General features: G+C 40.0%; 1 protein-coding gene across 1 annotated transcript in view; it reads left to right on the forward strand.

Annotated features, from left to right (window-relative positions):
• Positions 1-628: 628 nt before the first annotated feature.
• Positions 629-27971, forward strand: part of LOC128686156 (WW domain-containing transcription regulator protein 1) — a 70630-nt gene continuing 43287 nt past the window's right edge. Inside the window, exons 1-2 of the mRNA XM_070083148.1 lie at positions 629-845; positions 26717-26973. Coding sequence (XP_069939249.1) covers positions 644-845; positions 26717-26973 — 459 coding nt within the window. The 5' untranslated portion in view covers positions 629-643. The remainder of the gene's footprint in view (positions 846-26716; positions 26974-27971) is intronic.

Genomic DNA, 27971 nt, shown 5'->3' on the forward strand with positions numbered 1-27971 from the left:
TGGGAGGCTGCCACAGCGGAAATTTTGCTTCCCAAGACACAGTACTCGCCTCCACTTGTTCATTATTTTCATATCCCACGTAAATAAGGACATAAATCATAGCACAGCGAATCTTCAAGCAGATATAACTCAAGTCTTCCAATGGGCCTTCGACAACATGAGGTTCATTGAACAAACTCAAGTCATTAAATGGAGCCAACGTTGAATGTATGATAATTGGTAGTAATGACAGATCTCATATTCAACGACCAAACAATGTTGCTATCACAGCTGCAAGGAAATTGATGGGTTGGATAACTAGAGCGTTAGATGCTGAGCCGTTGGTTTGTGGGTATGACGTGCTGAGGTGTGTGGGTATGTATGATGTGTTGTATTGTGTGGGTATGACGTGTTGTGTTGTGGCGGTGACCTGTGAGTGTACCGTCCCACCACCCCCAGTTCACCTTACCATTCTCTCGTCCTTCACCTGTCATACAGTTACTATCACACTATCATATAGTTTCTATCATATGCTATTATAGTTACTATCATATAGTTACTATCAGACAGTTACTATCACTTGCTGTCATATATAATAGGGTAGCAGATATTGCTGATGTGACCAATTTTTGCTAAAGAACTAAAGTTTCACTGGGTGTGTCTCATGCTCTGCCAGCTGTATAATTTGCTGACTCTTTTTTCGATAGCCCTTATATTGTATTTTCTACACCCAGTTGGCCTGTCATCGGGGTGTAGCGATGTGTGCGTGGCTCGTCTCTCCATACTTTGCCCGAGGAAGCGCTGTCGTAAATGTCCGCCAGCGGCAGCAGCAACTCCGTCACCGCCAGCTCGACGACCGTACACCAGTGCGTAACGGGATTGCTTTACTCCTCCCCCTACCCCCACCCCAACCACACCCCAATCCCCAGTTACGACGCTTGACACAGCAGTCGGTACCGGTAGTGGCGGCGGTGGTAGCGGTAGTAGCCTCGTGTGTCAGTAGTAAGTTGTGGAATAACTTGTAGCAGCAGCAACAGTGACATAATCAACAGCAGTAGCAACGGCTGAGGGGGGCAGAATAATTTGGAACAGTTCCGGGAACAGTATGGAGCCGTATCAGAACTCTGCAAATATTGTAGGAGACACTCTGAATGCAACCAGAAGCAGCAGCAGCATAATGAGGTACAACAGTGAGATGAGCAAGTTTGAGACTTGCTGGCAGAAAGCTGCAGGCAGGTAGTGAAAGAGAGGGTGGAATCAACCGCAAAGAAGAGACAGAAGTGACTAAATAAAGCAGAAAGGTAAAGTTAGAAGGGACGAGTCTAGAGCAAGGAATATGAGAAGGAAACGCCAACATTTGCTGGGTAGGAAACAATCATTGTCGTGACGTGTGCATTAACGGCGCAAGTTTCCTTGGAAGGCCGCGCTGTGTTTACCTTGTGGCCACTCCTGACGCAACCTCCGCTGCATTCACCAACCCTCCCTCCACAACCACAATCATCATCATCATTGCCGCCCCTACCACTACCACTCCATCGCCGCCGCTATCACCACTCTTCCTCCACCAACACAGCCACCGACCGGTAACAGCTCAACCCGAGTTGTCCACTGCTTAATGCTACTCTGCCCACCTACACCGTGTACTATATGTTTTCTTAGGCCCCCCGCCCTGGACCAGCACATACACGTGTAATGCAACACACTGAACTACCATTACTAATACTACTACAGAGTTCATCCTTGTCGTTTGGAGTTAGCCATCTTTAACCTTTTTTTTTTTTTTTTTTTTTTTTTTTTTTCAAATTATGTTTTCTGTTGTTTAACACCTACATTTAATACTGTCTGCAAGTTTCGTTTTGTTTTAAACCGTATAATTATTGCTAATTCACTGGAAATGATACAATAGCACATATATTCTGTGAAGCATGTGTGATGTGCATGTACTATTATACATTTGAATGTATATAATTTATAAATTTATCCTGTGCTGTATAGTGTTCTCCTAAACCTTATCGTAATAACTTTGAAACTGAATAGTTTACCTCCTCCAAGTCCACCACTTCCTCATGTAACTCATTCCACTTCCCTGCCACCCTGACAATAAAAAAAATGCGTTACCTAACGGTATTTCAGCGCGTACCGATCCTCTAAGTCCCAGTCCACTGAGTATCAGATGTATCAGGTTCAGTACCTTTAATTTCTTCCTATAGTGCTTTTTCGTCAATTTCGGGGCTATAGTAGTTACATACCTCTCCGACCTGTCAAGGTCCTACCTGTTGATGGTTCCTGGGATCATCACTCCTGCAACCCGGTTTTGGACTAGGCTTGTTCAGTCAGGCTACTGATGCAAGCTGCAGTCTGACTATTGTAGCCACCACAGTCTGGCTAACCAACATCTGCTGACATATCAGAAGTAAAATCCTAGAGGATTCTTTAAGGTTCCATGAAGGCTGTCATTAAGTTCACGAACTTCTCGTACGCTGCTAAAATATGATCGATATGACATTAACTTTCAGTTTTTTTTTTAATCGACCTTAGTATGATTTTATTCCTAACGGTCTTTCTACCTTCTACTATCTGTATGACCTCGCACTTGGAATATTTGCCTTGGTACAGCCTACATAAGCTCTTGTCTTTAGTCTCTGATGTGGAACTCTATCAAAAGCCTTACTGAAATTCATATATACAATATCATATTCATTCCCATGATCTACCTCCTCAAACACCTTAGTGAAAAAAGTTAGTAAATTCGTGAGGCAGGAACGTCCCTTTGTAAAACCGTGTTGAGATTCATTAATCAATTTATGCCTTTCAAGACGGCTACGAATTGCCTCGGCAATTATTGATTCCATAAATTTTATTTAAAAGAGATTTCAACTGACATAATTACACCCAGATATTTCACGTGTTCCTTTCGTTCTATTTGATTATCCTCTTGGATTTTGTGTAGTGTCCCTTTTGAGTTCTTCATTCTTTTCATGTTTAATTAGCTGAGTTTATCGTCAGTGAACGTCATGTTCTCTCCACTGCCCACCGGAAAACCCTGCTTATATTTTCCTGCAATTTTTTTGTCTTCTACCGAAGTGATTATCATGCTTATTTTGGTATCATCCGCAAATGATGACACAAGAGTGTGGCGAATGTTTTAATCTGTGTACTACAGTATAAGAATAAGAAACAGTAGAGGCACAGGACAGTGCTTTGGGTTAGTGAGATTTTTGCCTTTGTTCTGTGTTTTATATGTCTGAAAGTTAAATGTTTCCTTGTTTTCCCTCATTATTCTTGTAATCCTTGTTTTATGTGCAATCAGACATGATCTCATGTATCACATGCCTTTGCAAAATCTGTGTATACCACATGTGGGTTTTGGTTGTCTTCCAAAGCCTCCATAATTGTGTCTTAGGTGTTTAGCAGGTGTGACAGGCATAATCTCCTTGCTCTAAAACTATTCTGGTGTAGTGCAGATTGTGGTGTTCTAAAATAATTGTAGTTTGGCGTCTCATCACTCTTGCAAAGAGATTGATGTGGGATGTAGAGCTAGTCTTTAATTTTTCGTTAGTACTCTACTGCTTTCCTTGTGGTATTTTACTTAGATCTAAGATCTTTTTCTAAAGAATGCTGAGTGTTCGTGTTAGCTGTACTTTGCACTTTTTTATCAATGAGGGCTGCCACGAAGCCGGTCCAGGTGATGAATGAGTGGGCATGTTTTCTGTTTCCATTTATAATTCTATGAGACTACAGTAGTTCTAATGTCAATAAATTTGTCTGCAGAACCTCAGATGAAATGAAAAACAACATTTCACTCTCAACCTTGCTTTCGTTTAGTGGGTTGCTAAACGTCAACTCACATTGGTCTTTGAGAATTTGCCTTACCTTTACTATCGTTAATTAGGCTCAATGAAATGTTGAAACTAAGTGATGTGTGATAACTTACTACAGGCTCTTCGTTAACCTCAAGATTATTTATCAGAGAATCCTTGTTTGCCAGAGCCAAGTCCAGCAGATTATTTCCTCTAATTGGCTCTGTCACAAATTGATGTAAAAAAAAAATCGTGGATTACTTCTAAATTGTCGCTGGAATCTAGATTGTTCCAATCAGTTTGGCTACAGTTAAAAATCTCCTATTAAAATAACATTTTCGTACGTAAACGCCTTAGCAATTTCTTCCCATAGAAGTTTACATTAGTCACAAATCTAAGTTTGGAGGCCTGTCGGTGACACGTAAAATAAGTCTCTCACATGAAGAAAATGCAGCCATGTACAGTAGAGTCTCCCTGCCCCTCCTGCCTCAGTATTAAATTATCTCTAACATACATAGGAACTCTGCCTCCTGTCCTGTTGATTATCAACGTGCAGTACTCTATACCTCTGTATGTGGCATTCACCAAGCATGTCTCTATTTTTGATTGAACCAGGTCTCAGTTAATACAATTACTTATTTCCCGCAGATGCAATTAACCTTAGCTTAGCTATTTTATCTTTCCACGCCGACAGTTTGTATGGCAGATGCTGAGGGAAGTTGTTTCCTCGTCTCTTTTAGTGTTTTCTGGACGCTTTCGTAAGATACCTTGGTAAATTTTGTTCCTTCCGTCCCAAGTCCTACACCCTTATATTTCCTACATATGTAATAGATATATCGTGCTGCCAGTCAGTAACATGAGCAGCCAGTGTATTCAACAAATTAAAACTGACAAATTGACATCCTTGACACCCATAAAAAACTGTGCAAGCACATAAAAACAACTCTTGTCATACCCTGCGAAGACAAATACGCCATAACAACAACCTATATATAAACAGAGGAATGATCAAGGGCATCTTATTAAGTGGAATAAGGACAAATAATCATTTGTGAGTGAACTGTATAGACTAAAGTGTACGGAGGCCGCCTTAATTTATGTTGCCAACACTATCCCGCAGAAATCAGTTCCCGTATTCGTGTCGGTCCATGGGCCCTCCATTCTTGTGTCTGCCTGGTACATAAAACCAGCAGCCAATGCCACTCTTTCTGTGCCTGTCTGCTTGTATGGTGGTGGCGGCCGCACAGCAGGAGTCCCTCATGTGCTGCTGCTATACTTTTGTGCCCTTGCTGTCACCCATGTTTGAGTCACTTATTTTTGACAGTGTGGTGTTGTAGCTGGTTATACTATAACACCTGTGATGTGTATCATGTACTGGAAATGATAGATTGTGTTGTTAGTGCCATGAAGTAGGTGTAGGGGTGGTGGTGGTAGTTTTGGGACACAGGTAAAAATACATCTGAGATGGTTGTGACAGAGTAGCAGCATCCAGCTTCCACGACCCAGCAGCAGCAAGCATCCTCTGTATGCCACCAGGTTGTGGGTGCGGTGACTGTGTTCTTATCCTTTTTCCCTGCCTGCCACTCCCTGCGCTCCACCTTCCCTCCCACGTGTACTCCAGCTGACGTGTGAAACCCATCCTGTGTGATGGAATATAACAGGGAAACAAAGCTAGCTCGCTTCTAACTATTAATACATCATACGTTTGTCTTCTCTAAGAATGAGGATCCCCAGTAAAGTTCTATAAGTCCTACCTATGATATTATTATTATTATTATTATTATTATTATTATTATTATTATTATTATATATGTCGTGGCGAATAGGTAAAACCGGTCAGTTAGCAAGAACTTATTTAAAATTAAGTCTTTTCTGAAATTTTCTCTTATACGTTTAAAGATATATTTTTTCATTTAATATAAAAATTGATTTTGTACCAAAAGACCCATAGGAAACTTACCTAACTTTATTATAACAAGCACAATTTAATTTAGCCTATTCCAACTAAATATATTTTATACAAGTTTACAATAATTTTATAAACAAACTCAAAGAAATATTTTTTTTTCGTTAGATTCAGAATGATTTTTGCGAAATTATTGCATACACAAATTTTTGCTTGCCCTATTCGGCAAGAAGAGCGTTGCTATTTAAGCCAAAATAGCAAGTTTTACTTGTTCGGCAACCCCCTTCCCCCGCGCACACACACTAACTAGGCTCTTTTACCATCATATTGCCCTACCCTATCACCTATCCACTTACTAGCCATCCCACTCTCCATCCACCTTCTCTTCTCTACCTTTTCCTTCCCCCTCACACCTCACTTTTAGCTCGCCTTCTTAATTCTTAACTCAGAGTTGAAGAACAACCTGAGGACTCCTGTTATTTGTGCTTCTTAATATGAAGCCAAGGATTCTGTTCGCTTTATTGCAAACACACATGCACTGTAGTCTTGGTTTTAGATTACTGCTAACCAGAACTCCCAAATCCTTTTCACATTCAGTAATATTAATATCTCCATTATTTAGTTTATTTGTGGCATGGTTATTTTTCTGTCCAATGTTTAGAACTTTGCATGTCTGTTAAACTGCATCTGCCACTTCTCCGACCACTGCATCAGTCTATTCAAATCTTCCTGGAGTGCTCTAATGTCCTCATCAGAATTAATTCGTCAGCCTGTTTTGGTGTCATCGGAAAACTTGCTTATATGGCTTTTTATTCCCTCACCTGTGTCATTTATGTAGATTGTGAACAAAAAGGCGCCCAACTCTGCTCCCTATGGAACACTGCTCGTGATGTTTCCCCACTCAGATTTCTCCCCATTTATGCAAACACGCTGCTGCCTATCTGTCAACCACACCTATATCCAGGAAAAAATTTCTCCTATTCCATGTGCCTTAATTTTCCTCAATAGTCTCTGATGTGGGACTATCAAAAGCCTTACTGAAGTCCATATACACAATATCATGGTATAAACTTTGGTAATAAATACTGACAAGTTGGTTTAGATTATTATTATAATCAAAAGAAGCGCTAAGCCACAAGGGCTATACAGTTGGTTTAGAAAAACACATAACAAACACTAGGACATATTTATTAGAAAACATATCGGTCCTGAGACCTTGATCACTTCTAACATACAGAGGTTAAAAGGCAGTATATATAGGCGAAGAGTGAGGTGTGAATGACACATGGTGACCTGAAGAATGTCATAGTGGAGAATGTTAGTGTGTGTGTGTGTGTGTGTTCAGTGAGGAACTGGGTGCAGCGTTTCAAGGCTGGTGGTGGTGTCGAATTATCGTCTGCCAAACCTCGGCCTGGCCCTTCAAAGAAGACATCTGTTCATACTTTAACTGTGTTAAAGAAGCAGTTAGAGAGTACACCTAAGATAACTACTAGAAAATTGAAAGAAAAGAACCCACATCTCTCAGAGGTGTCTGTAAGAACTTTTAACAGACGTGTGTCAGAACTGGGCTACAGTAGTCACTGCTAGGTTAAGAAACCGATCCTCTCCAAGTCACAGAAGAAAAGTAGGCTGGATTATGCAGAGAAATATCTTCACTGGAATCCTCAACAGTGGTCTGAAGTACTTTGGAGTGATAATGCAACCTTCACCGTCACCTGTAACCGTGGGGTACATGTGTACAGGCCCAGAGGTAGTGACCTGCTAGACCCATGCTACACCTGTGGGACCACCAAACACCCAGACTGGCTCATGGTTTGGGGGTGTTTCAGTGCTCAGTGTTGGTGAACTCATTGTGCTTCCCAAAAAACAGTATAATTCCCTGGAGTTATTGTGTGACAATTTACCTGAGGCATTTGACAAGTCTGGTGGCTACGGTTTTTATGCAGGACAGTGCACTGTGTCATACCGCCAAATCTGTAGTTCAGTAGCTTAAGGACTGTGAAGTGAGGTTGTTTAATGACTGGCCAGACCTAAACCCTATTGAGAACCTCTGGTCAGTAGTGAAACAGTTTACTGGGCAAGGATATCAGTTCCATCCCACGGCTGGAGGCTGCTCTACATGAGGCATGGAATAATATACCTCCCCAAACCCTCAATAATTTGTGAGAGTTCCTACATGGCTCAGGGATGTGATTAAGCATAACAGATGCAATAATGTTGGTAGAATTACCGACAATATGTAAAGTAAAAGGACACAAGTGCAACTAATGTGACATTTATTGTGGCAACGTTTCGGCTTGATAAAGCTCCTGGAGAGCGATACGTTGCCACAATAAAATGTCACATTAGTTGCACTTGTGTCCTTTTACTTTACATAACAGATGCAACAACAAGTATTAAAACCTCAGTAAGTGTGCATATATATATATATATATATATATATATATATATATATATATATATATATATATATATATATATATAGAAGTGGATAAAAAGGCTTCAAGGAAAATATCTCCTCTAGCAGCTCTTCACTCTTACCTTTCCTGATATCATTTCCACCAGCAGTGAGACAGATAATGGGCTTGTTCCCATTACTTGACATGATATTATCCAACTTGTTGACTATTTCACTAACACAAGCTCCAGGAAAACACACACACTGTCTCACCTTATTCCTGTTACAGAAAGCACGGTCCATATATCTTACCTGTGAATCACCAACCACAAGGTTTCGCTTACCTCTATTTGCAGGGAAAGTAGTACCTTTACCTTCACTGACCTCTGAAGTACACTCATCCTGAAGAACAGAGAAGCGATTTCCTACCTTAAAATCTTCTCTCTTAACTCTGCTTATTTTGATGCTCCTCCCTTTACTAGGAACCACTCGCCACTGTAGCAGGTGCTGGACTGCTCCTCACTGCTGGTAGCCTCATTCCTCTCACCCACTCTAACTACCTCACACTCACTCCCAAACCCATCGAGGTGAACCTTCAGCTTCCTGATTTCCTCCTGGAGAAGTAGGACCTCCTCCTCTAATACTCTAACCTCGGATTTTAAAACGCTGCAGAAGCAAGCCATGGCTTTGTAACCCTCGACACTAATTCTCAATGCAGCTCAGGACCGTATGATGGATGTGTGGGCTGGCTGGTGGATGTGTGTGTGTGGGAAGGGGGGCGGCCTGATGCGTGGGCGGGCTGATGGATGTGTGGGCTGGCTGGTGCGTGTGTGTGTGTGTGTGTGTGTGTGTGGGTGGGTGGCCGGCTGGCCTGATGGATGTATGGGCGCGATGGTGGATGTGTGGGCGAGCTGGTGTGTGTGTGGGCGGGCTGGTGTGGGTAGGCTGGTGGGCGTGTGGGCGGGCTGGTGGGCGGTCTAGTGGGTGTGGTGGGTTGTGAACACTCAGCCACAGTTAATATGTTATCCACTTCACCACCTGTGTACCCAGCCCACTCCGTGGCAGTGACGTCACTGCTGACGCCATCTTGCTGATATCTCCAACACATGATCACTTTTGATCTTTATGATGTCACTGGGCAAAGAAATAGTTGTTGTGACGTTTTTGGTGTGTCACAATAGCCAATGAGCTTGTAAATAAATCTAGTGTAGTCACTGAGCGACATCAGCAACCACTAGGCACTCTGAGAGCATCTGACGTCACTAAACACGTTAGCCAATGAGTGTGAGGCATGCGAATATGACGCATTCAGCAGTTAAAGTCCTCATCTTAAGAATCATAAAACAGTCAAGCAGGAACTCACCAGACAAGGAGGAAGTTTCTACTTGTTAATGTAAATTTATTAGTTTCAGTTTGTCAATTATTTCTCACTGAAAACGTTTTGTATATGCTTAGCATTAGAGCAAGTGAATGTTGAATGAAAATAGTTTTTGACAGGCAAAACAGTGGTCACTGCAGCTCAAGTCACGTGGCTACCTGGCGCTGTAACATGATACAGAAAGACTGACGATGTAGTTGGAGAAGTGGCAGATGCAGTTTAATGCGGATAAATGTAGATATTATACTGAATGCGAAAAGATATTTAGAAGTTGTGGGTAGCAGAGATATAAAGCTGGAACAATAATGCTAAAAGAATTCTTAGCTTCATATACATAATAGAAGTCCCAGGGTTATTGGTAGGTAAGACACATAGGCAACATTTAGGCAACTTTATTCCGAAACGTTTCGCCTACACAGTAGGCTTCTTCAGTCGAGTACAGAAAGTAGGCGGGAGCAGTAGAGATGTGAAGACGATGTAATCAGTCCATCACCCTTGAAGTCGTAGATTTGAGGTTGTTAGTCCCTCAGCCTGATTACATCGTCTTCACATCTCTACTGCTCCCGCCTACTTTCTGTACTCGACTGAAGAAGCCTACTGTGTAGCGAAACGTTTCGGAATAAAGTTGCCTAAATGTTGCCTATGTGTTTTATCTACCAACCTGTCGGTATTGTATACCATTTGATAATCACTCCCAGGGTTATACTTCAGCTTTATATATCTTTCGTAAGTCCTCATTTAGATTAACATAAATTACCTTAGACCTAGAGTATTTACAGAGAAGGATGACGACGTTGATCTGTAATCAGTAATCTGAAATCTTTCCTATGAAGACTGTGTTTGCACTCGGAAATACGTAGAATTAGGATGGATATCTAAGCGGAGTGTTCAGAGGATCAGTGCCCCCGCGGCCCCGGAGCATTGTGTCCGTTCACTTAGAACAATTTTCAGTGTTGATGGCATTGTTCAGGGCTGGAGCAAAGGAAAGAGATTCATGTTAACATACATGTGGAAGGTACTTGAGGGACGAGTCCCAAATCTGTACACTGCCGTAACATACTGCTACGAGAGAGATGGGAGAAAATGTAAAATATACCCAGTGAAAAATAGGGGTGCTGTGGGCACAATAAGAGAGCATTATATCAACATCCACGATCGCAAACTATTCAACATTCTACCAGAAGATAATAGAAACACTGCGAGAACAAGTTTTGGTCTTCAAGAGGAAACTAGTCTGGTGCCTTTGCAAATGCTAAATCAACCAGGCAATAATGGATTTTTGGGCCAGTGGACCGCCAGTGGCAACAGCCTGGTTGACCAGGCAAGCACCCGATAAGCCTGGGCCAGGGCCTGGTTGCGGGGATAGGAAAACTCTAAACCGTCAGAGGTAAGGGTATGCAATTCTATATAGTTCTTCTAGTTTCTTCACTTTTTATCTTATTGTATGTATTTCTAGTGTGGTGTTTAGGCCACAAGAAGTTACCTGAGTGAACAACCTAGAAGAAAGTGTAAAATAAACCCAGTGAAAAGTAGAGGTGCCATGAGTACAATTGAGGAACAGTGTGTCAACATCTGTGACGCAAGGCTCGTCAACCTGTAACTAGCAGAAATTAGAAGTATTGTTAGAATGAAGGTATAAATTTTAGAGGAAACCAGACCACTATCTGCAAATTCCTGATCAGCTGGACTGTGTTGCCCATGTTTGGGAATTTTTTGATGAATTACCGTATATTAGACTGTTTTAAAGGTAGCGTATAAAACTCTCCTCTAAGATATCTATATAACCCAAGGGTCACCGTGGCTGTTATGCTCTCGCTGCCAAGTGGATGGAGAAATGACAGGTTAACATCTGTCTCTCACTTTCCTGAGAGCCATAGTGCGTTCTAGTGTCATGTCTACACCTGCCTAGCAGGTGGCATTTAAGAACATAACGAAAGAACACTGCAGCAAGTCTACTGGCCCATGCTAGGCAGGTCAAAGTCTCCTACCGGCTTAAGTCAACGCCCAACCTAGTAAAGTCAGGTCACAGTCTAAGTAAGGAATACGGCATCTGATATTACGGAGATCTATTCGTTATTAGGTCTCAGAACTTTGACGAATTTATGAATACCTTAGTGACTGGTCTCTTTATTACCAGTAATTGACAACAGGCCCTAGGACAGCACTGGAGTTTGTGCTGGTTTGTGAGTATTGCCAGCGAGTGCGTTAAGCCGAGTAAGTATCATCTATAATGATTTGATAACATTCAGATACGATGACCGTTTAGCAAGCATAAGTTAATGGACATTTCTGTATTGATGTCACAAGTCCCTGATACCAGGTCATCAGGTAGAGAAAGACCTGAGGCATGTAGATCTATTTTCCCCGCCTTGTTCATCATATAGATAGTAATCTACAGGTTAGGTTAGGTAAGGTTCGTCAGGAAACAGGACAAATGTTTCCTGACGCGGGTCTTAGTCAGATGATGACCCGCCTTTGGAGCTTTTGGTCATCTGACCGAGGCCTTCCGCTGGCTTACCGGTCCACCCCTTTAAAAATTATGGTCATTTATAACCAGTCTAGTAATCTACAATACCTGGAGTTTACCTGGAGAGAGTTCCGGGGGTCAACGCCCCCGCTGCCCGGTCTGTGACCAGGCCTCATGGTGGATCAGGGCCTGATCAACCAGGCTGTTACTGCTGGCTGCACGCAATCCAACGTACGAGCCACAGCCCGGCTGGTCAGGTACCGACTTAAGGTGCCTGTCCAGTGCCTGCTTGAAAACAGCCAGGGGTCTATTGGTAATCCTCCTTATGTATGCTGGGAGGCAGTTGAACAGTCTTGGGCTCCTGACACTTATTGTGTTATCTCTTAGCATGCTAGTGACACCCCTGCTTTTCATTGGAGAGATGTTGCATCGTCTGCCTAGTCTTTTGCTTTCGGAGAGAATGATTTTTGTGTGCAAGTTTGGTACTAGTCCCTCTAGGATTTTCCAGGTGTATATAATCATGTATCTCTCCCGCCTGCGTTCCAGGGAGTACAGGTTCAGGAACTTCAAGCGTTCCCAGTAATTGAGGTGTTTTATCTCAGTTATGCGTGCCGTGAAGGTTCTCTGTACATTTTCTAGGTCAGCAATTTCACCTGCCTTGAAAGGTGCTGTTAGTGTGCAACAATATTCCAGCCTAGATAGAACAAGCGACCTGAAAAGTGTCATCATGGGCTTGGCATCCCTAGTTTTGAAGGTTCTTATTATCCATCCTGTCATTTTTCTAGCAGATGCGATTGATACAATGTTATGGTCCTTGAAGGTGAGATCCTCCGACATGATCACTCCCAGGTCTTTGACGTTAGTTTTTCGCTCTATTGTGTGGCTGGAATTTGTTTTATACTCTGATGAAGTTTTAATTTCCTCATGTTTACCATATCGGAGTAATTGAAATTTCTCATCGTTGAACTTCATATTGTTTTCTGTAGCCCATTGAAAGATTTGGTTGATGTCCGCCTGGAGCCTTGCAGTGTCTGCAAAGGAAGACACGGTACTGTGGCTTACATCCTTGTCTATGTCAGAAATGAGGATGAGGAACAAGATGGGAGCGAGTACTGTGCCTTGCGGAACAGAGCTTTTCACCGTAGCCGCCTCAGACTTGACTCTGTTGACTACCACTCTTTGTGTTCTGTTTGTGAGGAAGTTATAGATCCATCTACCAACTTTTCCTGTTATTCCTTTAGCACGCATTTTGTGCGCTATTACGCCATGGTCACACTTGTCGAAGGCTTTTGCAAAGTCTGTGTATATTACATCTGCATTCTTTTTGTCTTCTAGTGCATCAAGGACCTTGTCGTAGTGAGCCAGTAGTTGGGACAGACAGGAGCGACCTGCTCTAAACCCATGTTGCCCTGGGTTGTGTAATTGATGGGTATCTAGATGCGTGGCGATCATGCTTCTTAGGACCCTTTCAAAGATTTTGATGATAAGGGATGTTAGCACTATCGATCTGTTGTTCATTGCTATTGCTTTACTGCCCCCTTTGTGGAGTGGGGCTATGTCTGTTGTTTTTAGTAACTGTGGGACGACCCCAGTGTCCATGCTTCCCCTCCATAGGATGTTAAAAGTACGTGATAGGGACTTCTTGCAGTTCTTGATGAACACGGAGTTCCATGAGTCTGGCCCTGGGGCAGAGTGCATGGGCATGTCATTTATCACCTGTTCGAAGTCATTTGGCGTCAGGATAACATCAGCCACAAATTCTGTGGCTCTCTCATAAAAAATTCATTTGGATCTTCGACTCTGGTTAGGGGCTTGCTAAAAACTGAGCCATATTGGGACTTAAGTAGCTCACTTATATTGTATAAGGCAGGTAGGGACTTTTATTAATTGAAGTACCAGCAGTGTTGGTATAGACTATAGCTTAGTGGAAGTCAGTCAAAGCTGGTCAATGTCATTTGCCACACGCTGTGTAAGCACCCTCGTGTCATTCTATGCTTCATTCACTAAGTGCGCCGGATCTTGCTGCGTGGTAAAGGACCCAGTACCAGATGACTTCAAGGATGTCAGCATGGTAAGTATAGCGCATTCAGTGTTGGCGGCCCCGTTCAAAGCAGCAGAAATATCGGAGCTGGAATAAATACAGAGATCGTTTACGGCTCACATTGAGCCTGTAAAGCACCTAAACTACTGGGAACGCCTGCAAGACTTGAACATGTATTCAATGGAGCGAAGGAGAGAGATACATGATAATATATACCTGGAAAGTACTCGAGGGCCTGGTCCCAAATCTGCACACTGCATGACAACATACTGGAGTGGGAGATATGGGAGGAAGTGTAAAATAAACCCAGTGAGGAGCAGAGGTGCGGTGGGGACAATAAGGGAACACTGTATCAACATCCGGGGTCCCAGACTATTCAACATCTTACCAGAAGATATCAGAAACACGACTGGGGCAAGTGTAGAAACCTTCAAGAGGAAACTGGACAAGTATCTTCACCAGGTGCCAGATCAACCAGGCTGTGATGGATATGTGGGGCAGAGGGCCTTCAGCAGCAACAGCCTGGTTGACCAGTCAAGCACTAGACGAGCCTGGCCCGTAGCCGGGCTCAGAGAATAGAGTAGCTCTCGAAGCTCTTCAAAGGTATATCAAAGGTTGCCTTGACCTCCATGTGTGGAGGAAGTGGTCACCATTTCTGTGAAAGTCTGTTGGGAGGTTGGCAGCCTCTGGGTGATGGGCTGGCGCTAATTAACAGTAATTCAAGTATACACACACATACAGTCCTCCATACCATGTGGGTCTGCAGGTTTTTAGCACAGCCAGGTTGACAGGTGGTCAGTAAAGAGCAGGCTGCGATATGGTACAATCCTTGAAACCAGTCATAGGTATGTCATGTATGGAAAAATTGGCAATAAAATGCGTGAGCCAATATGAAAAAAATACCAGTGAAATAGGAAATAAAACCTGAGCTCTTTCATGTGCTTTAGAGACACAACTTCAGAGGAATAGGAAGATGAGGCAAGCGCTCACGTTTTATTTCCTATTTTCAATGTAGTATTTTTTTTCTTAGGTCAGGTATGTTACCTGTCATCATTTTTTGAAAACTCTATGTATTTTTTTTATAACTACTGTTAGTATTATTGACTAAGGTTACAGACTACAGTACTACTCAGCAGAACTTGGGTATTAGTTAACATTTTACGATCCTTTAAATACAGCCAATATACACCACAGAATAAGTACAGAAAGTATTTTTTGTGCAAATTATTTTGGAAGATAGCAAAAATAGTTCATTAATTTTGGCAGTGCACCACGTCTGACCCAATCAGTGCTTAGTATTGACTTGTCACTCTCCCGGCTGAATATAAACAATGACGCTCAAAACCGATGGTGGGGGTTAGGTTAAGTTACCTCAGGTTAGGTTATGTGGGTTTCATGTGTGTTTGGATTCATTTTGTTAACATTTGCACAGCAGAACATCTCTATTGCAAAACCAGCTTAAAATATTGTATAGTTTTAATGGATGAAATTAGCCAAGTAGCAATCATAAACTAATACCATAGTATATTCAGGGGAAGAGTTAAACCCATAAGGGTTATAAAACATTATGGAAATGAGAGGTAATCAGGTCTGATCAGGGGAAGGGAAAGGTAACTCTTAATTCTTGGGTCAAGCGAACTTCAAGAACTCCTTATGGATGGCTTGATCAACCAGGATGTTGGTGCTACCTGCACACACATTGTATGCACCACATCATGGTTGATTAGGAACTGACTTGAGAAACTTACCTATATGTGGTTGCAAGGGTCATCTTAGCTCCTGGCCCTACCTTTCAACTTGCTGCTTGCCGGATTCACTTAATCTTAGCCTCGTGGGCTATGTTGAAATGCTGTCTGGTTTCTGGACAATGTTTGCCTTATTCCCATGCATCTTATTTGCAAATAATGTCCCAATAATATGGAGTGTCAGTTCTTTGGTGTACAGGTATTTTAAGTATGGAAGGTTCCAAGAGAACCACTGATATATCAGTCACTCGTGTATGTGAGCATACCATTGTTGGATATGATGATGTCGGGTGTCTTCTTTTTTCTTCCAGGTACTGTGTGTGAAGATTCGGTCGAGTTTCTGTTCTATGTTCTATTTCTGGCATTCATCGACTTTGGAGACTAAAATTCCTGGGTGTTATGCCATACGCTTGGGTTTACCAAGGAGGCTAAGTCCCATTTTTATAGCCTTATGAGATCCCAGTACCATAGATCAATGAATCAAACTAGTACCCTGTATTATAGCAATCTGTAATACCAGTACCTGGTATTATAGACTGCCACAGCACTTGGTATTTGGTATTATACTGCTCGGTATTATAGACTTACAGTTTAGTACTTGATATTATTTGTTGCCTTGGTACATGACTTGATGTTGGTAGTCTGGCTCAGTACAATATTTACTTGCTGTACCTGGTTACCTGGAGGTTATTCCGGGGATCAACGCCCCCGCGGCCCGGTCCATGAACAGGCCTCCCGATGGATCAGGGCCTGATCAACTAGGCTGTTACTGCTGGCTGCATGCAGTCCGACGTACGAGCCACAGCCCGGCTGATCCGGCACTGACTTTAGGTATCTGTCCAGCTCTCTCTTGAAGGCAGCCAGGGGTTTATTGGCAATTCCCCTAATGCTTGATGGGAGGCTGTTGAACAGTTTTGGGCCCCGGACACTTAAGGTGTTTTCTCTTAGTGTACCAATGGCGCCCCTACTTTTTATTGGCGGCATTTTGCATCGCCTGCCCAGTCTTTTACTTTCGTAGGGAGTGATTTCTGTGTGCAGATTTGGGACCATTCCTTCCAAGATTTTCCAAGTGTAGATTATGATATACAGTGGACCCCCGCATAGCGAACGCCTTGCATAGCGAACAATCCGCATAGCGGACGCTTTGTTCGCTAAAATTTTGCCCCGCATAGTGGACAAAAACCCGCTCAGCGGCCTTCGTCTGAGACGCGTCCAATGTGCGGCCTGAGCCACGCTCACATGTTCCGCGGGTGGCATTGTTTACCAGCCAGCCTCCGCGGTAACATCCAAGCATACAATCGGAACATTTTGTATTATTACAGTGTTTTTGGTGATTTTTTTCTGGAAAATAAGTGACCATGGGCCCCAAGAAAGCTTCTAGTGCCAACCCTACAGCAATAAGGGTGAGAATTACTATGGAGATGAAGAAAAAGATCATTGATAAGTATGAAAGTGGAGTGCGTGTCTCCGAGCTGGCCAGGTTGTACACAAAACCCCAATCAACCGTTGCTACTATTGGTGGTACAGCTGCTGCTGCTGCTGTACCACCGTCAGCTGCTGCTGCACTGTCAGCTGCTGCTGCTGTACCACCGTCAGCTGCTGCTGCTGCTGTAGTACCGTCTGCTGCTGCTGTAGCATCGTCTGCTGCTGCTGTAGCATCGTCTGCTGCTGCTGTAGCATCGTCTGCTGCTGCTGCTGCTGTAGCATCGTCTGCTGCTGCTGTAACATCGTCAGTTGCTGCTGTAGCATCGTCTGCTGCTGCTGTAGCATCGTCTGTTGCTGCTGTAGCATCGTCTGTTGCTGCTGTACCACCGTCAGCTGCTGCTGCTGCTGTACCACCGTTGTTGGTGTGGCTTATTGAGAATACCAAGAAACAATTAACCCCAGAGGGTTAGCTACCCAGGATAACCCAAGAAAGTCAGTGTCATCGAAGACTGTCTAACTTATTTCCATTGGAGTCCTTAATCTTGTCTCCCAGGATGCAACCCACACCAGTTGACTAACACCCAGGTGAACAGGGAAAATGCCTGGAACTAGTGCTCATATTGGTGAATTTAGAGCCAGCAAAGGTTGGTTTGAGAGATTTAAGAATCGTAGTGGCATACACAGTGTGATAAGGCCTGTTCTGGAAGAAAATACCAAACAGGACCTACAGTACTCAGGAGGAAAAGGCACTCCCAGGACACAGTGTCTCATCAGTCATTGCTGCATCTTCAATAAAGGTAAGTGTCATTTATTCTTCATTTAGTAGAGTAGTACATGCACAATATATATTGAGCATGTACTACTCTATTATTGTGCATGTATCCTTCTCTTTGTGTGTAGGAAAATGTATATTTCATGTGGTAAAAATTTTTTTTTCATACTTTTGGGTGTCTTGCACGGATTAATTTGATTTCCATTATTTCTTATGGGGAAAATTCATTCGCATAGCGAACATTTCGCATAACAGCCAGCCCTCTTGCACGGATTAAGGTCGCTATGCGGGGGTCCACTGTATCTCTCCCTCCTGCGTTGCAACGAGTACAAGTCAAGTGCTTCCAAGCGTTCCCAGTAGTTAAGGTGCTTGACAGAACTTATACGTGCAGTAAAGGATCTCTGTACACTCTCTAGATCTGCGATTTCACCTGCTTTGTATGGAGATGTTAATGTACAGCAGTATTCCAGCCTAGAGAGAACAAGTGATTTGAAAAGGATCATCATGGGCTTGGCATCTCTCGTTTTGAAAGTTCTCATTATCCATCCTATCATTTTCTTTGCACGTGCGATCGTGGCACTGTTGTGATCCTTGAAAGTGAGATCCTCAGACATTACTACTCCCAGGTCCCTTACATTATTTTTCCGCTCTATTGTATGGCCGGAGTCAGTAGTATACTCTGTTCTAGTTATTATCTCCTCCAGTTTTCCATAACGGAGTAGTTGGAATTTGTCCTCATTGAACATCATATTGTTTACCGTTGCCCACTGGAAAACTTTGTTTATATCTTTTTGGAGGTTAACCGCGTCCTCAGCAGATGACAGCCTCATGCAGATCCTAGTATCATCCGCAAAGGATGATACGGTGCTGTGGTGTATATCTCTGTTTATGTCTGATATGAGGATAAGGAATAAGATGGGGGCGAGTACTGTGCCTTGTGGAACAGAGCTCTTCACTATGGCAGCCTCCAATTTAACTCTGTTGACCACTACTCTTTGTGTTCGATTTGTTAGGAAGTTGAAGATCCATCTCCCCACTTTCCCAGTATTCCTTTAGCACGTATTTTATGGGCTATTACGCCATGATCACATTTGTCAAATGCTTTTGCAAAGTCTGTGTATATTACATCTGCATTCTGATTTTCTTCCAGTGCATCCAAGGCCATGTCATAGTGATCCAGTAGTTGTGAGAGGCAGGAGCGACCTGCCCTGAACCCATGTTGCCCTGGATTGTGCAGATTTTGGGAATCCAGGTGATTTGCAATCCTGCTTCTTAGCACTCTTTCAAAGATTTTTATGATGTGGGATGTCAGAGCTATTGGTCTATAGTTCTTAGCTAATGCTTTGCTGCCACCTTTATGGAGTGGGGCTATATCCGTTGTTTTAAGTGACTGTGGAATTTCACCCATGTCCAAGCTCCTCCTCCATAGTGTACTCATTTTTATTTTCTCATTTTTATTTTTTACACAAACTACAGTGGAACCTCGGTTTTTGTGATTAATTTATTCCAGAACGTCTGTACGAAAACTGAAGCAATATTTCCCATAAATAATGTAAATCCAATTTATCCGTTCCAGACACCCAAAAATATTAACAAAACATACATTTTATAGAGAATAACTATAGTTTTATATACAAAAAACAATGAGAAATAAATATAAATGACTAATGAAATAGATAAATGAACATTTAACATCACTTTTACCTTTATTGAAGACTTCTGTTGGCATATGGAAGACGGCGAGGAGGGGAGAGGGAGGAGGAGTTTAGTGTGTGGAAGGGGAATCCCCCTCCATAAGGACTTGAGGGATCAAGGCCCTATCCAGGGTTACTTCCCTTCTTTGTCTTTTACTGGCACTAGGACCAGCTTGAGTCACTGGACCCCTGTCGCACAAAAAATCTGTCCAGAGGTCTGTTTCTGGCGTCTCTTTAAGATTTCCCTAAAATGGGACAAGGCATTGTCATTGAACATGTTGCAGACACAGCTTGCAACAGCTTTAAGGTGATATTTATCCACAAAACTTTGCATCTCATTCCACTTTGCACACATGTCCTTAATCACTGAAGAAGACACATCTCCCATCTCTCTTCCTTCTCCTCTAAAGCAATTTCCTCAGCTGCACTCACTTTCGTATTTTGCTACTTTCCACTTTGCCACTTTCATACTTTGGTACAAGTTCTTTCTTGAATTCTGTCGCGTTTCTCGCCTTCTTTATCAAAGGGCTGGCACTTGGAACTTTCTTTAGCCCCATGGTGGCTTATTTAGCAGTCGCACTCAATAAACAAACAAAAAAACCAATGGATTACGAAATGTTATCTGAACGAGCAGGGTAATGCTCACTCGATGAGAAACAAAGCCAGACTGGGTCAGAATGCGTGGGATGCTTTGTGTGGGAGTGGGGAGGTGGACGGGTTTGGTATGGCAGACCATTGTCAACTCCATGAAAACCGAGTGGATGTATGAAAACTGGAACAAAGTTTAGATGAAAAAAGTCGTCAAAAACCGAATCCTTTGAAAACCAGGGCATACAAAAACTGAGTTTGCACTGTATTCTCATTTGATATTAAGAGAGTACAGTATTTATGGGCCAATACATTTTGTGTTATTGACATTTCATTGCCATTCGATATTCGAGAGACTGAACAGTGAACTCTTCAGGTCATTTCGAGGTGAATTTTTTTGCACTTTGAAGAAGGGGTAGGGATATTGCAGTTGGAGGGTAATCTGAATTGGGAAGTTAGCACATTTTGGAAAGCTAGCAGTTGAATGAATGATGGTGAATGCATTTTCTTCTTTGGGTCTTTCTCTTTTTTCCCTCCTCCCTCTCTTTCCTCTTTTCCCTCCCTTTCCCTACCCCATTAACTTATGGTAGTGTGCATATTGGGGCCTTGACATTTAAGTGTTTGGAGTGTATTGTTTTACATACCTGTATATATGGTAGAAAACTATAAGTTGTGCAGTTATAGCTTGTGTTTTCAATATTATATGATTTAAGTTTTAAGTTTTCATTTTTAGCTGGAGCATGCCATTTCCATTAAGACACACGAGTAAATTTCATCTCCATTAAGGGGTGCTGTGGCAAGCAGGCAGGAGACTCATCACTACGCATCTCCGTTGTTTTAACAGTGCAGGGAAGGGTGTGAGGGAGGGTGAATGGATGTAAACAAACAGCCTCTCACACAGGTCAGTGTATCTGAAGGCATACCATGTGATTTTTGTTCACTGCTTGGATTTTCCTCCTTTTCATCATGCCATCTCATTTCTGGATATTTATCCTGGCATCCAAATAACAGTATGAAGTACAGGTGTTACTGGTGAAGCAAGGTAGTAAATTAAATAAATAAATAAATAAATAAATGTTAAATGTTAAATAAATGTTAAACATGAAACTATGCCAATTTTGAACAAAAAAAAAAAGGTATTTGAGATACTGAAGGGTGGTGCACGCATCATGGAGATGGCACAAGTGTTTCTTGTTAGAGAGTCAGTGATTCGTTCAACACAGATGAAGATAAAGCTTGTGAAAGGAGTAATCCTGTTATGCAGTGACAGGAATGAGGAATAGGTCATTACAGCTAAATACAACAAAGTTTACTAAATATGTGCATTGAAAAACAAACGATATTCCTCTTGATGGCCTTATTATTAGGGGGAAAAAGCTTTGTACTGTAAAACAGTATGTGAGGAGGGAGGAGAGCCCAAAAATGAGTAGACATTTAGTTCTGGATGGTTTAGCTGGTTTAGGATATGCAGTGGGCTGAATAAAGAACTGCAGGGTAAAACAAACCAGTGACATATAATAGAATACCTGAACACTCCACTGCAACAGTCAACTTATGGAGCTGCATCAACATCCCAAGATCCTTAACTTTCATCATCATATCATCAGCCTCAGTCCAGTAGGGCCACAGCCACCTTCTCCACTCACCTCAGGATGTCTGAACATCACTAGAGTTCTGGTATTACACAAAGCATGCTTATCAACAAAACTAGGTAGTAAAAAGTATTATTTTTTGAAGAACAATAATACGTGTAGTAAAAAATATTTCCTTGGGTTTCTTTGAGATCTGAGGAACGTAACCCTATTTTTCCCGTATGTTTATCAGTCCATAAGTCACAGAAATCATCAGTAGCACCATTTTCGAGAATGTAACCCGCACTAATTATGAACGTCTCCTGTATTGTTACAGGTATCTGTTCTCTGGTTGAGAGTGTACATTCCAAATGTGATGAGGCATTCCCAATTTTTTTTAAATGTTTTATTGATGTTATTCATGCAGTAAATGATCTCTGTATTCTCCAGTAATTATATACATCAGACTGTTATATTACGCTGATTATTTGCCACGTTTTTGTTATTGCACTATTGAAAAATTGCAGCACAATTTTTAAAACGCTTCATAAAATTAACTTTACGTACATGGTTCTGTTTGTGGGCGCGGAAAAAATTTCACCAGTTCAAGCTGCCGCCTTGTTGTGGGTCAGTGGGGAAAACCTCCTGCCATCCCCTGCCACCCTGACTGACTTGACTGATTTACTGACTTGGCTGACTTACTGACTTTACTAATTTACTGAATTGACTGATTTACTGACTGACTGACTGATTTTTTCACTGAAGAGGATTCAGAAATGGTGTCTAGAGCAGCTGATACCTTACTGTCAGTTGTATAATGTACTACGGGGTAAAATAGAACAAAAATCCATTACGTAGTTTATGCACACTCCAGTACAATCATCGACAGTGACTGGAACAATACACAAATAACCTGCACATAGAAGAGAGGAGCTTACGATGATGTTTCGGTCCCGACTTGGACCATTTGCAAAATCACACTGTGATTTTGTAAATGGTCCAAGTCGGACCGAAACGTCATCGTAAGCTCCTCTCTTCTTTGTGAGGGTTATTCGTGTATTCCTCCAAGAATGTGTTCATATTTAATTAAGTTAATGTACTTGGCTATATTTTTCATGAGATAATGTAAGTATCAATATTCTCAATATACAGTATACATACTGTACTTTAGAAAATAAAAACTCAAGGAGGCATGAATTACAACATTTACATATATGTGTGTGTGTGTGTATATGTATGTATGTATGTATGTATGTATGTATGTATTTATATATATATATATTTATATATTTATATATATATATATTTATATATATATATATTTATATATATATATATATATATATATATATATACATACATACATACATACATACATACATACATACATACATACATACATACATACATACATACATGCATGCATGCATGCATGCATGCATGCAATAAGATCACATTGAACAGGTGATTTCAAAATATGCAAAACAACCACTCTGAAAGAATAGAGAAATTCCAAGCGCTTTCGTGACTACTCACATTATCAAGGAACTATGAAAGTGAAGCATCCAAGGAAGCTATATAAGGGGTCCGGCCAGCACCTCACTATCAGATCCCACAACGGTTAAACATGTGACGTGCGGCGAGCCAACTTGGATAGGTCCTTTGCACAACTCACCCCCAAGCTATTCTACCCAAGAAAATTTAAAAATTATTTGTCCAGTGTATTATTAAATTCTTCCCAAATTCTATTAATTATAAATGGATCTAATTTATATAAACCAAAGGAAATATTCATATTATTGTCAAAACTGCTTTTTATGAAACAAGATTCAATTACAGTGGACCCCCGGTTAACGAACTTTTTTCATTCCAGTAGTATGTTCAGGTGCCAGTACTGACCGAATTTTTTCCCATAAGGAATATTGTGAAGTAGATTAGTCCATTTCAGACCCCCAAACATACACGTACAAACGCACTTACATAAATACACTTACATAATTGGTCGCATTTGGAGGTGATCGTTAAGCGGGGGTCCACTGTATATTCCTGTCGACCATGGACTTGCTAGATACTACTTTCTCAACTTTTTGAAAATCAATTGGATGGTTAAAATCTCTTACATGGATAAATAGAGCATTGGAATCTTGTCCAGTTCTAATGCTATATTTATGTTGTTTTAATCTTAGTTCGAGATTTTTACCAGTTTGACCGTAATAAACTTTATCGCAAATTTTACAAGGAATCTTATAGACACATCCATCAGCATTTTGGGGGGAATTCTTTATCAAAAGTTTTTTTACTGTATCAAGATTTTTGAATACAACTTTAATATTAAAAGTCTTAAGAAGAGAAGGCATATCAACCAAGTTTTCATGGTAAGGGAGAACCAACATATTTTTAGTTGAATAAGGCTGGTTGCCCCTTTTTGGAATCAGTCAGACCAATTATTAGGGAATCCAGTCAGACCAATTATTAGCTCCATAGGATCAGTTTCATATAAATTATCCAAATGGCTTGTTGATATTTTGAGCCCTATTGTTGGCAAAATTTCTAACTTTAATGTTAAAAACAACATAGACTTAGTTGATAAATTAAGCTCCTTGACTGACTTAAATGATTTTAACATGGTTAGTTTTGATGTTACTTCCTTGTTTACAAAAGTTCCTGTTGATGATTTATTAAGTTTCTTATCTGAAGAACTCGTTAACTATGATTTACCATTGCCAGTTCCTACTATCATTAAACTTATTAAACTTTGCATTGTTGATGCAAAATTTGTATTTAATAATAAGTTTTACACTCAGAAGTTTGGTATGGCAATGGGAAATCCTCTTTCACCTGTTCTTAGTAACCTATACATGGAATTTTTTGAAAGAAGGTTGCTTAACACAATCCTCCCTAATAGAGCTAAATGGTTCAGATATGTTGATGATATTTTGTGTCTTATGCCCAAAAATGTAGATATACACCATTTTCTTGGAAAATTAAATAGCTTAGCCCATTCTATAAACTTTACTGTTGAGTTTGAAGAAAATAACTCATTGCCTTTTCTAGATGTTTTAATTATTAAGGGTAATAATGAATTCAAATTTAAAATTTACAGAAAACCTACAAATAACTGTTCCTATGTCCACTATTATTCCTCGCATCAAGATAGAGTCAAACTGTCTATTTTCTCATCAATGTTTGAGAGCTTTACGAATTTGTAGTCCTGAGTTCATAGATGAGGAAATATCCAAAATTTATGAAATAGGTAATGATTTAAAATACCCAAGAAATGTAATTGATAAATCTTTTAAAGTTGCTAGAAACACTTTTTATAATCCAAAAAGGGACAACCAGCCTTATTCAACTAAAAATATGTTGGTTCTCCCTTACCATGAAAACTTGGTTGATATGCCTTCTCTTCTTAAGACTTTTAATATTAAAGTTGTATTCAAAAATCTTGATACAGTAAAAAAACTTTTGATAAAGAATTCCCCCCAAAATGCTGATGGATGTGTCTATAAGATTCCTTGTAAAATTTGTGATAAAGTTTATTACGGTCAAACTGGTAAAAATCTCGAACTAAGATTAAAACAACATAAATATAGCATTAGAACTGGACAAGATTCCAATGCTCTATTTATTCATGTAAGAGATTTTAACCATCCAATTGATTTTCAAAAAGTTGAGAAAGTAGTATCAAGCAAGTCCATGGTCGACAGGAATATAATTGAATCTTGTTTCATAAAAAGCAGTTTTGACAATAATATGAATATTTCCTTTGGTTTATATAAATTAGATCCATTTATAATTAATAGAATTTGGGAAGAATTTAATAATACACTGGACAAATAATAATTTTTAAATTTTCTTGGGTAGAATAGTTTGTGGGTGAGTTGTGCAAAGGACCTATCCAAGTTGGGTCGCCGCGCATCACATGTTTAACCGTTGTGGGATCTGATAGTGAGGTGCTGGCCAGACCCCTTATATAGCTTCCTTGGATGCTTTACTTTCATAGTTCCTTGATAATGTGAGTAGTCACGAAAGCGCTTGGAATTTCTCTATTCTTTCAGAGTGGTTGTTTTGCATATATATATATATATATGTATATATATATATATATATATATATATATATATATATATATATATATATATATATATATATATATATATATATATATATATATATATTTTATATATATATATATATATTTTATATATATATATATATTTTATATATATATATATATATATTTTATATATATATATATATTTTATATATATATATATATTTTATATATATATATATTTATATATATATATATATATATATATATATATATATATATATATATATATATATATATATATATATATATATATATATATATATACAGTGGACCCCCGGTTAACGAACTTTTTTCATTCCAGTAGTATGTTCAGGTGCCAGTACTGACCGAATTTTTTCCCATAAGGAATATTGTGAAGTAGATTAGTCCATTTCAGACCCCCAAACATACACGTACAAACGCACTTACATAAATACACTTACATAATTGGTCGCATTTGGAGGTGATCGTTAAGCGGGGGTCCACTGTATATATATTATATATATATATATATATATATATATTATATAATATATATATATATATATTATATATATATATATATATATTATATATATATATATATATATATATATATATATATATATATATATATATATATTTTATATATATATATTTTATATATATATATATATATATATATATATATATATATATATATATATATATATATATATATATATATATATATATATATATATATATATATATATATATATATTTTTATATATATATATATATATATATATATATATATATATATATATATATATATATATATATATATATATATATATATATATATATATATACATGTATATGTTTCTTTTTTCAGCCCGGCATCTACAAACAGCAGCTCTGTTAAATGGTGTGCAACCTCCACAACACTCTCAAGCAGGCTCACAGCCAACTGGGCAACAAGGACAGCAACAAGTAGTACCACAGCAAGTGAGTCATCAGTTGCCTCCTATTGCACCCACAGTGAGCTCTTCAACAGCAGCTCTGCAGGCCAGGCAACAAACACTACGGCTACAGCGCCTGCAGATGGAACATGAGAGACTGCTTCTCAGGCAGCAGGAGATCATTAAGACAGTGAGTCCAGCACATATTAAGGTGCACATGTAAATTCCTATGTGGATTTAGAAAAGCAGAGCTATGCTTGTGGTGTCCTGTTTTTAGTATTTTTTATAACATAACAAGGCAGGGTGATCCCCCCCCCAAAAAAAAATAGATGAAAAACATTCACCATTATTCATTCAATCACTGTCTTGCCAGAAGCATGCTGACATCACATTTTAGTTTATTCTCCAGTCTGCCTCATACTTACCTCTGCTTGAGAGTGCAGGTACTTGTGCCTCCAGGACTCAAGTCTGCCTAGCTTTTTTTCTTGAATAACTTCATAAATGTTACCTTGACTACACCATAACAGCATGTCATAAAAAAACCACCTATCTCCACTCACTCCAATGTAATGCATTCACACAAACCTGTTGGATGTTCAAGCCTCTAGCACTTGAAACCTCTTTTACCCCCATACACCCACCCCTTCCCTCAACCCTCAGAATTATATACCCTCCTAGTGATCCTGTTTTGCTCCATCCTCTCTAAATGCCAAAACCACCCTAGCAAACCCCACCTCCATATCTTTGCACAATATTCACACCACACATCACCCTTAAACACATTCCACTGCCTCCAGCTTCTTCCTTGCTGCAATGTGTAAAACCCATGTTTAACACTTATATAACAGGGTTGGTATCACTGTATTCTTGTATATATTATTATTATTTTTTTTTTTTTGCCCCCAAAGATAAATATCTTTCTTCACACACAAACCTCAACACACACCAACTATTCTGTGATTCATCTTGTCTTTCATAGACACATCTGTTGACATGTCTGCTCTAAAATATCCGAACACATTTACTCCCTCCAATCTGATATTCAATCTGTCATTGCCTAGATTTTTTTGTTACTCTCGTCACTTTGCTGTTTCCTATGTTCATCTCAGTATTTATTATATTTGTAAAATTCGTAATAATTGTAGTAGTGACATGATCCTCTTCCTTCTTATCCCACTGTTCTACCAC

This window comes from Cherax quadricarinatus, chromosome 9 (assembly GCF_038502225.1).
Source record: "Cherax quadricarinatus isolate ZL_2023a chromosome 9, ASM3850222v1, whole genome shotgun sequence".
In the NCBI taxonomy this organism is placed as follows: domain Eukaryota; kingdom Metazoa; phylum Arthropoda; class Malacostraca; order Decapoda; family Parastacidae; genus Cherax; species Cherax quadricarinatus.